General features: G+C 33.4%; 2 protein-coding genes across 3 annotated transcripts; one reads left to right on the forward strand and one right to left on the reverse strand.

Moving 5' to 3' along the window:
• Positions 1–7: 7 nt before the first annotated feature.
• LOC135850008 (uncharacterized) lies at positions 8–11,320 on the reverse strand. 2 transcript variants are annotated; one of them, XM_065370694.1, is made up of 5 exons: positions 5,444–5,838; positions 5,145–5,341; positions 4,826–4,867; positions 3,967–4,747; positions 8–820 (listed from the first exon to the last, which is right to left on the reverse strand). In XM_065370694.1, the coding sequence occupies exons 2-5, from the start codon at positions 5,212–5,214 to the stop codon at positions 469–471; spliced, it is 1,245 nt and encodes a 414-aa protein (XP_065226766.1). In that variant the 5' UTR covers positions 5,215–5,341; positions 5,444–5,838; the 3' UTR covers positions 8–468. The 2 variants fall into 2 exon arrangements, with proteins under 2 accessions (XP_065226766.1, XP_065226767.1); XM_065370695.1 differs by lacking the exons at positions 3,967–4,747; positions 4,826–4,867; positions 5,145–5,341; positions 5,444–5,838 and adding exons at positions 10,290–11,064; positions 11,158–11,320.
• An 834-nt stretch (positions 11,321–12,154) lies between these two features.
• On the forward strand, positions 12,155–15,274 carry LOC135850016 (cathepsin J-like). Its single transcript, XM_065370704.1, has 4 exons — positions 12,155–12,234; positions 13,366–13,548; positions 14,679–14,850; positions 14,936–15,274. The coding sequence occupies exons 2-4, from the start codon at positions 13,456–13,458 to the stop codon at positions 15,181–15,183; spliced, it is 513 nt and encodes a 170-aa protein (XP_065226776.1). The 5' UTR covers positions 12,155–12,234; positions 13,366–13,455; the 3' UTR covers positions 15,184–15,274.
• Positions 15,275–15,683: the final 409 nt, after the last annotated feature.

Here is a 15,683-nt window from a genome sequence, read left to right on the forward strand (position 1 = left end):
ACATATGTAAAGAGTCGGTTGCGGCGGCGCAACGTATACAAAAAAAAAAAAAAAATAGAGGTGTATTTTCGAATATACGATGAAGAGGAGTATTTACCGCATGTATTGGAACTACAAATATAAACGTATCCATCGAAATAATGCGGAGGTTTTATTTAGACGTGGCGGTGTGATTTTGTACTCTGCTAATGTCAGGAAGTGGGTGCGTGATGGTCCGATGGTGAAATTTTAATCCAAGTGCGTCAAAGCTAACGTGACTCCCGGCCAAGAAGAAGAGGAGGGTAAGTCAAAAAGAGAAGGGTTTTTCACAAGCCAAAAGAAAAGATAAATGAGATGTATAAATTATGGAGACGATTCTTTCTTTTTATGTAATTTACACGTAGGTAGGCCTATTTGTATCTGTTTCCTTTCCTCTTTGATGGTGAATGAAAGTACGCGACGGCGACGGAGAGTGCAGAGAGGAGACTTTTAATTCATGAATGATTTATCGAAACCGGTCACTTTGAGAAATTCGTCCATTTCGCAGCAGTATATGTATCCTTTGCTGTTATCTTTATTGAATTCGGGCAACCATCGGATTTTGTTGCAGATATTTTTGCAAATTATGTAATCTGAGGGGATTTTCTTCAGGTATGGGTTATTTACACCGATAATGACGACTCCTTGGTCTTGATTCATATCGTAGACTAGTTTCCAGAAAAGCTTAGGCACTTTGAGTAAGGGGTTTTTGTTCTCGTCCTCGTAAAGGTAGAGTTCTTGCTCGTTGTTGTTTACGTCGGGTAGTGTGGCTATTCCGTGGGTTCCAGTTACGACTCGGTATCTGGAAAGGAATTGAAAAAGGGCGAAAACTTGAGTGATGAGTGAATTGAAAGCGTGATGCTCGATGGAATGAGGCAAGCAGTTGTTTCTCTTATATTCGATGCAGGTAATATGGGCGTTTTGTACTCGTAAAATAAATTGAATAATTTGCCTGGTTAAACTACAACCCAAATTATAGATTTGTATATTGATTTATCGACTCTAGAGTTATAGTCTGCAGTACTGGCATTTTTAGGTCACAAAAAATTCAGTTACCTCGATTTTTAAAAAACAAGTGAAACACTAAGTACCCTCTCTTCAAAGGTGTCCTCAAGAGTGATTCAAAGAACACGAAAACCGGCTTGCAGAAAAAAGCATAATCGGATTTTAAATTCGTAACTGATAACGGAAATAAGTTTTCTGAGCATTTTTGAAGAATCTTCAACCAAAAATGTTGTGATTTTTAGGATTGCGAAGTGTCACTCTACATTTCAAATTGGGTTAGTATTTTGCGAGAAATTCGAACATTCTGAACTGTTGAGCAATTTTAAAGAATTTCGAGTCCAAAATTCGTAGGTACATAATTTTAAGGATTTTTGAAAAAGTATCACGAAAATCATCAATACAAGACGTAGGGAGAATTTAAAATTTTGGAAGATGATTCAGATTTTTTTATCTGATATTTTTGAGCACTTTTGAAAATTTTTTAGCCTGAAATCGAGTAAATTTTCCAAGGAGCAAACATAACTACGCAGAAAAGTTTTGATATGAATTTTTGATTTTCTCTCAAAATTTTGACCAATTTTTATTGATCGTATGAGACTTATTCAAAAAATTGGAAAATCATCACCAATTTTCAGGCTCAAAATTCGTTGAAAATCTCCAAAAAACATTTCAGCCTAATTTTGTGTTTAAGTCCTACGATTCTGCTCAAATTTTTTCTCATCAGTCCCCTTTGTTTTTTTCAGCAGTTTAAATTCCTTGTCATTGATTGCCCAACTTGATAGTTTAATTTCTCGGGACTTCTACAACTTGAATAAAATTTGTTTGCGAAGTTTCAAAAGTAATGAGATCAGTCATTTTGAAAAAATTGACTACCTAAGTATATAGATTTCCAAAGTTCAAAGTTCAGCTTTTTTTGAAAGCATAATTTTCAGGGTGCAAGGTGTCTAACAGGTCCCACTAGTCCTATTAGTCCTACTAGTCCTACTAGAGTCCTACTTTTCAACAGTTTTATCCAAAAGTCCTTTTTTTTTTCAATAAGACTTTTTCTAATTTTCAATTTTCCCCCTTTTTATTTTTTCCGGAATTTCGAATAAAATTTGTAGAAAAGGGCTCATATGTCGACTTTTTTAGATTTTGAATTGCACATTTTTGAGAGCTTTTGCCCTTGCTTCGCTCGGGCCCGTTTGCTTTTCTATTTTGATTGTGGATTATTCAAAAAAAAAAATCATTCGAATTCTATCCGTTTTATGTGCCTTCTGGAATATTAATTTTCGAGAGCTTTTGCCCTCGCAAGGTTTTTGAAGGCATAATTTTTTACAAAAATTTAGCTAAAAACTTGAATGTAAATTTCGACACCCCCTCTCCAGCTTAAAAAATGTCATAAGTGCTCGAAAAATGACCTGCTGAAAGTCCTGCTAGAAGTCCTACTTAAGTCCTACTTTTTCATTTTGAAATTCAATTAGCGGTCATGAAAGTCATGAAAAAGGTCATGAAAAGTCATGAAAAAGTCATGAATTTTGCTCGAAACACATTTTGAAAATTGTTTAAAAAGCTCATAAAATGAAAGAAAAGTGAAAAATTTGTTCAAGAAATCATAAAAATGAAAAAACTGAAATACCTTCTCGCCTAAAAATTTCAAAAAATGTCCTCGCACTTTCAAGTTATTTAATTTTTTTGAGGGAGGGGGGTATTTTCATGTGGTGAAAATGTGAAAAATATGTCCTGAAAAAGTCAGGATTTTTTGTCTGGGAGTTTTGTTAGACACCCTGATATTCAAATGATCGCCCCATTTCGGAGCAATGATGTTAACATTTGAAAAAAAATCCAGGAAGCATGCATTTTCATGATAGGTATTTCAGACTGCAAAACCACGGACCAGGAGGGAAGGGAGGTGGTACAAATCCTCGAAATTTTTGATCAAAATGCAATTTTTAATATGACTCCTCCAACGCCCACTTCCTCTTTTTATTAGCTCTCAAAGCTGAAAAAATCGTGTGAAATAAAATGGTTTATTAGATTTTTGAGAGCGCTGAATTACAAATATCAGCTCATTTTTTTGATTCTGCACCTTCAAAGCTCCAAATGGTTTTCAAAATTTTCTCAATATCGCAATTTTTTTGATGCTGATGTAACTTTTACTGCCAAATTTGTCGAATACTTCGCCAGATAAAACAGCAACTTGAAATTCACATGTCTAAATTTGTTTTCCAAGCCATAAAAATTGAAGGAGCTGATTCTTCAAGGTTGCTAACCTAATTCATTAAATATTTCAAATTAATCTCTGAAAAGAGCTCTAAAAAGATCCTCTTCAATTTTAGACCAACTTCAGATATGAAAACATCTGATTGGTTGAATTTTTTAAGCCCCTTTATTTTGAACATTTTCTGAATATGTTCATTTGTTCAAACTTTTTTGTGGAGCATTCATTTTTTTATAAATTGACTTTTCAATGAGTTTCGTACGACTCCAAACTTGAAAGTTGCCAAGAATTTTGAAAAATTCAATCGATTTTACAGTCACTTTAATTTTGAAGCTGGGCTAAAATTAATGCATGTTTTTTTACTCGCCTTTTGAACGTTTAACCTATTCACAAAATTTCAAGAGTTTATAACCTTGAAAAAATACCTAATATGTAACTTATGAATTTATGAGCCCCTTCAATTCGTGGAATAAGCAAGCCAATTTACGCTGATGTAGCTTGAGTTGTTGTTTACATACAAGGTAAATTACTTGACACTCATTTTAGAACACCCAGTACTTGGAATCCTCACGTATAAAAACGAAAACTAGAAGCGTTTCAAGCTATCTTATGGTCTGTAAAAAGCTTTGCAAAAGCATAAAAACTCACCAATATCAACATACATCACAATTCAAAAGCACCACCATCCACATTATTCAACCAACCCCTTAACAAATACAAAATATTTTAAAACCATCACCAACCTATCTCTTCGATCTTCTCTGTTAACCAGCATATCCCTGACAGCATTTTCCAGCCTACCCCAATTACCAACGTTGAAAATATGCCACTGGGGAGCCGCGTTCACAAAATGGAACGTAGCCGATTGTTCTACACCATAAACAAAATCCGCTTTCGGACTAAGATGCCCTCGACAAAGATAATGCATATGATCATTGAGAATAAATCGAGCCGCCCATTTAAAAGATCTCATTATCGATCCCATCCAGGATCTCTGATTATGCAGATAATACGCAGCATCCACATTAAACGTATAAAACTCCTTATCAGTAAACACAGGTCTGGGAACATTATACTGGCGACCATTGTGCAATTTGGAAGCGTCGTACCACGAATACAGAGCGTTCTGGGATCTTCGATCGAAACAAGCGCTGTATATTTTCAAAAACTGTCCATCGATTTCAAATCCCACATCGATCAAAGTTTTATTTTCAAGACAGGTTCCTAATTTGTTGCTTTTGATGACGGATTTTGGGAAATCAACGCATTCCAAATCGCTAATGGAGAATTCCTCTTTACCTATGCTGACAGTGGTGTCTCGAACGCATGTGATGATCACATCGTGAACCTTTTTTCCATTTATACTCGAGTTGAAGAACTTGTCGCCGCAGCTTAATCGTAATCGTTTGTTGTGGGATAGGACGATGACGTTGTCGTTATCTGGGTAAATTATTTCTATGGGGGTTTTTGTGCTTAGAATTAACGGGGTTACAGGAATGTCCTCGTTTAGTACGAATCTGCAATCTGGGGTGAGTTGAAGGTTAGGGATGATAGATGAGAAATTATGAGATGGGAATAAACTGGAATGTGGGAAATGCTTACCTCCGGGTCGAATGAGCTTGAAAAATGACCAAAGTTTTTGTCCTGCAACATTACAGAAGATTGGGGTACATTTTTAGTGGGTGGAATTTTTGTGTTAATGGACTCAAATTTGGGCTCATCCCTTTCTCTTTTTGACCATTTTTATAAGATAAGTATTGAGAAAAAATAGAGACTTTGAAACAAAGATTCAACAGATTTTTTTTGTGGAATAATTCGATCTCATTAGTTTGAAAAATCTTTTTGAAATTCATGTAGATTTGCAATTTTTTTCCATCACAGGACCTTCTAAAAAAAATTGAGGCTATTTTTATCCACTCACCAAATTCGATTAAATTGAAGCAGTCAACTAATACTGGGCATAAAAACACATAGAAATGAAGCAGCAACATCCTCGATACTTTCGGATTAAAGATAAATCACCAATAAAGAATTTGAGTATGTGTATGTCATTTGGGCAATCTTTGATTGTGGATTAGATTTTCGCATTACAGAAATGTCTCATGGAAAATGTTCATCCTGGAAATGATTTAAAGTGTATATATTTTTAAATTTTAGTCAGCTTTCCTTTACTTCAAATAGAGATAATCAATATAAATAAAATTTTAAAATCATATTTACATCTCCAAGTCAATGAAATTGATATCCCAATAAATTTTTCACCAAATATCCTCACATTTTTCTCTATAAATGAAATTGCTACGCGCTTGAGCGATAAATTATGCAAATTAACTATTCTCGCGAAGGAAAAATGCCGATTACGAATTCGTATAGTGTCGAGAATCGCGCCAAATTATACTATACCTACTATCAGTTGGAAAGTTAGCTGATGAATAAAGTTTGTCTGTTGGTATAAAATTATCTTTAACGTGATTGATGCCATTTTCAGTCTAATCTCGTGATTTACTTAATTAGATGAACAGATATCCGAGGAATTGATGCAATATTTATCTGATGCTTACAAAACACTACGTAGAAGATTTAATACGAGTAGTGCTTTGTCGTGATTTTTTTTTCTTTTTCTAAAATTCTCGTGAGAATTTTTCCAACTTTTGATAGAAAAGGTGCGTACGAGATGAGATTCTGAAATAAAAGTTTCTTGATTTGTACGAGTATTTTGATTTTTCTGTGGTTTGACTTTTTTATAGGATTTTGAAATGGGATTTAAAAATTAAAAATTGAAATATCTGTGCTGAAATTGGTAGAAAACAAAGTAGAGGAACGATTTAAGAAGGGGATATCAACAATTAAATCGATGTATTTTGATGTAAGCATTTTTCAAATCAATCGTATATTTTGCATTCGAGTCAGCAAGAATGAGACGAGATTTTTTTACCCTCCCCCCAAAAAAGGAAGAATGTGTGGAATTATGTATTCGAAGTTTAAACGATATTTTTACGAAACCATCAATCGTGCAATTATATAGCCTACCTAATATGTAATTGATTATTCGCGGTTGTGACGATGAATGACGAATGGTATTATTTTCATGATAATTGTGTTTGCTCTCACACAACTCTTTCGACTCGACGACGTCTGACGTTATATGGTCGATTATGCGAGAAGAAAGTTTTAAATAAGATTATTACCTACAGACAGAGTCACTTAACATTACACCACCGTTGGAAGCTAATGTTTTTAATACGACCTTGAACTTGGCTGAGAAGCTTACAAGACTCTCGGAGTATTGCTCTTTTTTAATGGCATACTTGGCTGCGTTCTTTCATTCATAAACGTTTGGTGTCATTAGTGGTATTAAAAGGGGTTTGTTTCAAGGTTTACGTGAATATAAGTTATACGTGACGTGAGATAAGGAATGAATGAAAGCTCGTGTAATGTGTCGGTCGTTTCGTTGAAAAATGATGTCGCTTTTTGGCGATGAAAATTTTCCAGAATTTACATTATATTTTCATTGTCGAGGTAGGGAAATTTTGAGGAATGTTGATTCGAAAAGTGTTTTTATAAAAATTTCAGCGGATTCGTAATTTGTTTATGTGTAAAGAATTATGACACGAAATACGTTTGCTATTACCTAGGTACATAATATTTATCGCGAGATTTGTAAAATTTCAATTTCGTGTGTAGTATGAAAATTGAACATGTGCAAAATAAGGTAGTTGTCAGATTTCCCTGATGCTAGTTGTGCTGCAATCTAAACTATGATAGTGTAAATTGGTTTGCAGATTTGGTCATTTGTAGGGATTGTATGTGTTGAATGTCAAACATCCATGTCTTCAGTACATTTTTGATGGAGTTTGAATGCATACAGATTCGATCGGTTTCGATCAAGGTTCGATTGAAAAGTCTTGAGATAATACTGGACTAAATTAAGGCCATCGAATGAGCATTTCAATTATGCTCTCAGTGGCCTAAATCTCTCAAAAATACTGACTAATTTTTGATCATTCTTAATGGAAATGTAAATACATGTAAAGTACTTGCAACATGCACTGATGATAAAAATTGAAGTCGTTTAAAATGTGAGAAACTACGTAATATCAAATTTGGAGATGAGTACTCGGTTATCTCCTTCTCTCGAATTCTTATCATGTTGAAATTCAAACTCGAACTATAAAAATTTATTTATATTCAAGTTACACACGTTATGACTCATGAAGTACCTACCTATCAATTATTGTCAACAAAATTTGATTCACCGAGAAAGCTAGAAAAATAGTTCGTCTGTTTGTTTGTAGCTTAGTATCATATGCAATAAAATGATGGGTGATAAAGTGAAGAAATCATGTTTATTTTCCTACTTTAGTGCCACCAACAAGGAGAGCGCCAATGTGGCAATTTGCTCCGGACTCGCGTTTTTCAGAATCCAGAACACCTACATTTTTTTTTAAAAAGTTGGTAGATATAATTTTTAGAGGGAAAAATTCAATTTTTGTAAATAAATAATGAAAACTTCATTTTTTAAATTAAGATAAAAAATTGGTTTTTGAAAATGATTATGAAAACAACTTGATTTTTGAACAGAAAATTGAAACTTCATTACGTTTTTAATGAAAATAAGTTATGCAAAGTTTATTTTTGGGAGGAAAATTCAACCTTCATTTTTGTACAGAAGTGATAAACTTCATTTCGTTTTTGAAGAGGGTACCTATGCAAATTTAATTTTTGGAGGGAAAATGCAAACTTAATTTTAAAATGAAAAATAGGTACCTACACACAATTTGATTTTTTTTTTTTTAACAGAAATTTGATCTTTGAAGGGAAAACGAAAATTTGTGGAATGAAAGCTACTAAACTGTGTTTTTGAAAAAAGGCTCGTTTGAAAAAATTCACTGAAAAAAACGTATTTAGTACAAGAGAAAAAATCTATCTCCAAAAATTGTTTTTTGCAAAACAAAAGTTCTTGACCGAAATCTTTCAAAAATAAAGTTTTTATCTTTGAAGAAAACTTCTAATTTGCAAAATTTTTTCTTTGACAAAACTTCTAAAAAAAAAAATTAAAAAAAATTCCTCTAGTAAACTTTTAGCTACCAAGTGGACCTAAAGTTCTCTGAACGTGGTTAAATATCATTTAAGAATTCAAAACGATGTGTAACGCTTCGGTTTTTTTTATCATTTTTTGGTCACGATCTCTCAATCCCCAGCCCTCTCCTCTCCATTTTGGAAAAATAGGAAAATGAGGTAACGTGTCGATTACCTCAAATTCAAGGTCGCCAAGTTCAAAAATCTATTCACTTTTTTGATTAGATCATTGAGTGTCACTTTAACCCCCACCTTTTGAATATTTCTTTTGTAAATGTGGCGAAAAATTGATTTCAAATCACAAAAATAATATTTCATAAACACATTTTAAAATTTATATATTGACGAAAAATCATAATTAATAAAACCGAGGAAATTTGGTTCTCTAGCTGTTTTTTTAATATGTATTTTAGGGTGGTTCTAATGTATTCCAATTCAATGATTTTTCTTTAAATTTACCATTTCTTTTGCTCCAACCCTCTGAAGATTGTTGTCTTGATTATGAAAACAAAAAAGGAATGCTTTAAATTTCAGTTTCCCATGCAATAGAAAAAAAATATAAAAAATTTAGTGCAGATTCTCAAATTTTGTGTGGAAGTTTTTCATGAGAATTTCCTTCTCATAAAAAAACACCACCTCTGGTTTCTTTAGTAATTTGTTTGTCTCCCTGTACGGAACTCCCCCCCCCTCACATTCCAAATTAGAAAACTTTATTTTTTTCCATTTATTTAAAATAAAATTAGGTACTTTTTCAAAAAAAACCTCAATTTTTGTGTCAAAAAAACTTTAATAACTCAATTTTTAAATCATAAAAAATAAAAAAAATAGAGTTGAAATAAATTTTTTAAATTTAATTTTTGTGTATAAATAGAATGATTTTAAAAAATGATTCCTTGCCTTCTTTTTCCATTTTTTTCAACTTTGTATGCTCCGGCGGTATATCTAACACTCTAAAAGGTAGTGAAAGTAGTGAAAAAGTAGTGGATTTAGTCAAAAAAGTTGGAGAAAAATGAAAAAATTCAAACGTTCTACAAAATCATTGGAAAAAAGTTCATTTTTGATGAAATTAAAAAATACTTCGTGTGCAAAATGTTCTTCCAAATTTAAATTTTTTGAAAATGTTTCTTTGAAACATTTGACTTTGATAATTGTTTCTTGTGTGTGTGTTGGAACGGGGGGAGGGGGGGTCGAGTGAAGAGCTTTCTGAGAGTTGGTGAGGAAAAATAGCAAAAAGTAGTGAAAACCCACAGAAAAGCCAACATTTGTTTGGATACCCAAGAAAGTTTTTTTGAAAATGGAATTATTTTGAGTAGTTTTATGATTTTTTGTGTTTGGAACTTCGTGACACGCTTTTCAAGGAGAGGGGAGCCTGAAATGGGGTTCTTAAAAGTTGAGTTATGTAGGAAAATTATTATGAGAGAATTGCAAATTTTTGAAGACTATTCTCCAACATTTTCATGTTTATTTTTTTAATTTTATTTTCAACTAGTGCAACCAACATCATGCTTGAAGGATCGATGGTGTTTTTTGCGTTTGTTTTTGTTTTTTTTTCTTGAGAAGAAAAGTTGATTTTTTTTGCAACTTGGGTTCTCTTTGCAGGCAGGCAGACCTTCATCTTGGTAAGACGCCCTGTCCCACTTTTTTATGCTTAGAAGATACTACCTACGTATTTTCTCATAAAATCCAACAACTTCAGAAGTAGAGACATAAGGTTGATGGGCATTTTTTAATTTTGATGCGAGATGTCAATTTGAAACTTAAATTGAAAGGAACAAGCAAACACATCACCAGCAACCAACGCTCAAAACAAACCACACCATAACCAAACACCTTTACAATTAACCAGACAGCACAAACGTCATTATTACTATCACCTGAAAAATCACCAGCAACCAACGCTGAACTCAACACCAACATCAGCAGAACCATAGGTACGTCTTTACATTGAACCAGACGACACACCCTCTACCAAAGCGCATTCTGCTACCTTTTATCCTTCTTCTGGATCTCTTTCCTGACACTTTCTTCTACTCTATTCCAATTACCACCATTAAAGCTTTGCCATTGAGGTGCAACATTGATATAATGGAAGGTAGCCGACTGCTCTGATCCATACACCATGTCAGCCTTTGCTGTGAGATGACCTCTGGACAAAAAATGCTGACCATCGTTTTTAATATATTCGTCAGCCTTTTTTTGCGATTTTAACAATTTAGCAAACCAATCGTGTTGATAATGAACGGTATATACTTCGCTGACGGGAAATCTATACAAATCATCGTGCACGAATTGGGGTCTCTTGACGTTACTCTGATGTCCTGTGGGTAACATCGAAGTATCGTACCACGTGTAAATAGAATCTTGATTCGGTTCGTCGAAACATGCTCGTATCGAGTCCAAAGAACCACCACGAACTTCAAAAGCAATATCAAACAAGGTGTTGTTTAGGTGGCATTTCTTTTCGGTCTTCTTGTGCGGCGTTGATGATGGAAAATCTTCACATTCTAGTTCTCGAAGTCGTATTCGTTCATTTTCAACGTTGACGATGTCTTTGGAATTGCAACGTGCTACAACTTCCTTGGTTTTTGACGATTTTTTAAATTTTTTCTTGAAGTATTGGTCACCGCAGGTTAGCCTTATTCTGCCCCCAGTGGCTAATTTGAGCGTATTTGTGTGGTTTGGATAGAGTATTTGGTTTTGTTGAGTGAAGCTGGTTATGATGGCGGTTTTTGGTACGTGTTCGTTTAATGAGAAGCTACATTCTGTGTGGAAAAAATTGAGATAAATGGAGCAAAGCCACATTTATATGTTATGTAAAAATGAGTTTCTATTAGATGTACATAAATGCAACTTACCAGCGTGTAATTCTGTTATGGTGACAAATACCAAGAACAATGAAGCGAGCACGTTGATCATGGTGAAAATATTGTGACTCATTGTCAGTCGATCGCGAATTATACCTAAATAATGTGTGCTAGATCGAGCGTTTACTGTTAATACTGATTGCAAGGTGGTGACCGACTCGATATATAAATGATATCACATAATATGTATTATTTAGTACCCACATTTTTGAAGTACCTACCGAGACTACAACTTTTCAATAAACAGTCGAAATTTTCTAATCTTTTGACAGCTTGAACGACGTATTGGTTAAATAAGCTATCAAACTTTCGAGTTCGAGTGATCGTATTATAAATTGATAACTGAATAATTAATTTATTTACCTATATTTTCAAATGAAATTGGTGAGATGTGAAGAGGTTAGGTTGGAGTCGTTTTAACAATTCCAGGGCATCGAAAAAAGTATTTTCATCGAATTAAAAAAATTTGATATGGGGGTGCTCACTGCGAAATAGGGTGGTAATTTTCAATTTTCATTTTATCTTTTACTAGATACATTCAACAAGATTGTTCCCTTTAGAAGTAAATCATTATTCGTTCGATGATTTTTCTAACAAGGTGAAAGTATAATCACGTGATGACTTTCTGAAAATGCCATTTCAACTATTTTCATTGTAATTCAAGATGTTTGTAAATTTGATTATTACGTATCAATAGATGTGTTCTTTTAACGCGGATTTTGGCAGATTTTCGAGAATCTGGATTTTGGCAGATTTAGAATCCACAAGAATCTGCTCGGGTAGCAGCTTTTGAAAATGAATTTTGGATTTTACTTCGAAAAAGAAGGCTTGAGGTTTTGAAAAATTGGTGAATGTAATCTCGAAAGTGTTGAAAAAAAGAGATTTTAAAAAACTCCAAAATCCAGATTCTTGAAAATCCGCCAAAATCCGTGTAAAAAGAACACATCTAATAATTTAAAGTATTTTTTTTATTTATGTTTCAGCATTCGACATCAAAGCGAGAACTACCGCTTATTGAAAAGAATGAAGAACATCAAAGCGAAGAAGCGTATTTGAATGAAAACTTAGGTATTTTTTTACTCGTATGATGCTTTTATTTTTTTGAAAAGTTGAACAGAAATGGGAGCAATAAGGTGATAGCTTAACGTAAAATGTTTTGAGAGTTGATTGTATGTGCTCAACTTGAGTACTTACCTTCTTGTTTATTTTTTGTCTTTTTTTCACTGGATTTATTATGAATGAATTAAGTATTGAAAATTTTCAAAAATATTTTTGAGTGGGATATTTTTCAAGCACGCGATTATTTTTCAAAAATTGTTTTTTAATGATGTTGCTGAGGGTAAGTGATTTGCACATTGTAAGCATGTCATTTGGTGGTGGATCTTATTGGGTGAGAATTTTAAATATCATCAAGATCGAAGTAGAATGACAAAACGAACTACAGAGTTTGTCGTTGATTGCCTACTCATGAGAATATCAAGTACAGAAATCAGTCATATTTTCATGATTTCAAATTCATAGACCGATTTAGAATGATTTGAAGGTCATGTTTTTGATGATAGCGGTCCATTACAATGCGATTGGAGAGAGATCAAAGCGGTGAAAATTGTACACAATCAGCAATCCTGTAAAAGCGGATGGGCATATAGCGCGGTAAAAGTGCTAGAAGTTTTAAAATTTACATGCATACTCTGACCTGATGGATTCACACTTTTTTGAAATTTTTAGCGTCAATTTATTGAACTAAATAACTTCCTGAAATTCACTACATATACTTATAGACAAAATGTTATCAATATGTATGTGTAAAATGTATTTGTAGCATCTTCAATTTTTCAAGTTGGGCAAAAACTAATCAACTATTGCTACTTTTCTGATGTACCTATCTAGGTAGGTAGGTACTGGGAAAATTTTTTTATGCTGTATTTTCTTGAAACGGAGTTTGCCCGTTTCGATTTTTGAAGTAGGCAACATATCCATCCAAAGTTTTTTCTCGTGATACTCGGTTGTACATACGTATCTAAATTTCTAGTTTGGTTATTCACTCCCAGGACACCCTGTATATTATATGTACATCTGTTTACGGGTCCATAATTTACCTACAATTGAGATTATTTCATCATTTTAAGTATTTTTTGTTTCTTTAGCAGTTTTAAATCTTTAAGAGTTTTGTGACGTTTTCATTTAATTGTTTTACAGGCCGATGCTTTAGCTGCCAGATACAATATTTCTTATAACAATGCTTGCGATCCTTTGTGTGCCAGATACTTCATAAAATGTTCGGACGGCATGGGTAATAACGGATGCAAAGGTGGTCTGGCTTTCAAAGCGTGTGAATTAGTAAAGAAAAACAAAAAGATGCCCGACGAAGATTCCTTTAAGGTACGTAATGATCATTTTCGGAAAAAACGCAGTTTTTTTTTGCGATTTCGAAACGTAAAACGTTGCATATATAGGAAAACGGACACACGCATCTCCTTGATACATTTAGATCAAAACTCAAGAGATACTGTTAGAGTAGGATTTGAGAATTGAAAAGTTGCAGATCAAGTATGGGAAATTCGTCAATTTTCATAAGCTAAATTTTTCCATCCTCCAAAACACTGCAGAAGTGCATACTTCGATACGAGCATGTCCCATGACAAATTAATTCATTCCCCTAGCTGAAAGAGTAGCGAAGCCAGTAGTCTTCAAAGTACCATACTATGTTGATTTAAAAAAAAAAAAAAAAACGCTTTTTCTGTTTTTTTTTACGTAAGTAGACACCTATAATTGAATTCAGAATGGTACCAAGTTTTTTTTGTTGTGTGGAGGGATCCCGTGGGCAATTCCTGACCCCTAGGTCATAGACGGCGAGCAATTAATCAACAAATCGGTCTTTTTTTTTAAATCATGCGCCTGTTTTGCTCAAATCAACTCAATGTTTTGAAATCCAAATTTTATAAAAATCTTACTCGGACATTATGTCAGAAAGTCGACAAGATTTTCATTTCGAGTTTTCGAAAGTCCAAAGTAAAACCAAAATTCGATAGTTTTTTTTTTTCGTTTTCATAAGTAAACCTCGCTTTGATCGATTGATTTTCTCCCAAGTTTTTAAAATTCTGGCATAAAACCAGGAAGTCAACAATATTCTGTTCTGGTTTTCAAAAGTCTGCGTTTGTAAAACTCGATCGATTTTTTTTCTAAGTTTTAAAAATTTTCGTTTTCGCGTCATGCGGATTATGGTCTTGGAAAATTTGGCTGGACACTCGGCGCAAAAAACATTTACTTAGGTGATATCAATGTTATCAATAAAACTTGGACTTTTAAATTTGATTATGTGAAAGTAGTTAAGTCTATGAAGATTTATGTTTTTCATAAGTCTTTACAGTGCAGGGGTTTTTCTTATAATACCTACCTATTTAAAACGTAGGTATAGGTAATTAATTATTCAACAAATAGGTGTTTTAAATGATCACGTGACTCGTTAGTTCTTCAGTTAGAGTCTCTAATTCGGAAAAAAATGATTTCAGAAAAATTGTGCGCTGAAAAAGATGGAAAATACTGTTTTTCTCAACGTTATAAACTGTTGTACTCTTTCGATGAATGATCATTTCAATAATATTACAAAAAATCTTTGTGAATTTGGTCCTATGTCCGCTTTTATCAGTGCCGGGCGACCAAGTTTTCAATTTGCTAAAGAAGGTTAGTAATGATGTTTTAAGTAAGTATACTTACATACCTACCTATGGTCTTAATTCTGCTCAATTTACTTATTATTTTTGCCAAGGTATTTATCACGAAGACGATTGCGGCTGGCCACTGAATCATGAAGTTTTATTGGTTGGTTATAACGGAACTGACAAAAACCATAGTTATTGGATAGTAAAAAATTCGTTCGGCACTTCTTGGGGTGATAATGGTTTCCTTAAAATTTCTACCAAGGCTAATAAAGCCGGATGTACTATTATCGGCGACGTGTCATTCCCAGAACTCAAACCTGTTATTGCAAAGCATTTTGTTTATTTATATTATTAATTAATTCGCTCCTTTTACTGCACGGAACTTTAATTAATAAAATTTGTATAAAGAGTTAATGAAAAATACACACGTGAGACACATTTCAGTCTACTCAGTGGCCTTTATCTATCAATCACGAATAAAAAAGTAACAGGAAGAGGACGCGAGGTGAGAAAACTATGAAATAAGAGTCCAGAATTGCGTCTGTAGGAGATATTCCCAAGGACACCAAACTTTTTCATAGCACAACGAAAATGCTTTATTTTCCATTGGTTTTATGGGACAAACTTAACCACAAATTTGAAATACGAATTTTGTTGATAGTCCAGTGCACCCGGCGGAAAAAAAGAATGAATGAATAAATCAAAAAGATAACAGGCATGTGAAAAAACTTCTCATTCTGCGCCTTTCCCAATTCTGTACTAATTATGATACCATAATGATAAATTCATACCTACTAATTTGTTAGCTTATCTGTGTTATAGTTTTAATTGATGAAATCATAAGTCTTCTTAATG

This window comes from Planococcus citri, chromosome 1 (assembly GCF_950023065.1).
Source record: "Planococcus citri chromosome 1, ihPlaCitr1.1, whole genome shotgun sequence".
Lineage (NCBI taxonomy): Eukaryota > Metazoa > Arthropoda > Insecta > Hemiptera > Pseudococcidae > Planococcus > Planococcus citri.

Coding starts and splice junctions, on each gene's coding strand:
- LOC135850008 (XM_065370694.1), bottom strand. CDS start 5,214: ATGTTGCTGCTTCATTTCTATGTGTTTTTATGCCCAGTATTAGTTGAC. Junction 4,868..5,144: donor CTTCAATTTAATCGAATTTG/GTGAGTGGATAA, acceptor GTAATGTTGCAG/GACAAAAACTTTGGTCATTT. Junction 821..3,966: donor AGAGAAGATCGAAGAGATAG/GTTGGTGATGGT, acceptor ATTCCTTTCCAG/ATACCGAGTCGTAACTGGAA.
- LOC135850016 (XM_065370704.1), top strand. CDS start 13,456: ATGGGTAATAACGGATGCAAAGGTGGTCTGGCTTTCAAAGCGTGTGAA. Junction 13,549..14,678: donor CCGACGAAGATTCCTTTAAG/GTACGTAATGAT, acceptor AAATGATTTCAG/AAAAATTGTGCGCTGAAAAA. Junction 14,851..14,935: donor TTTTCAATTTGCTAAAGAAG/GTTAGTAATGAT, acceptor ATTTTTGCCAAG/GTATTTATCACGAAGACGAT.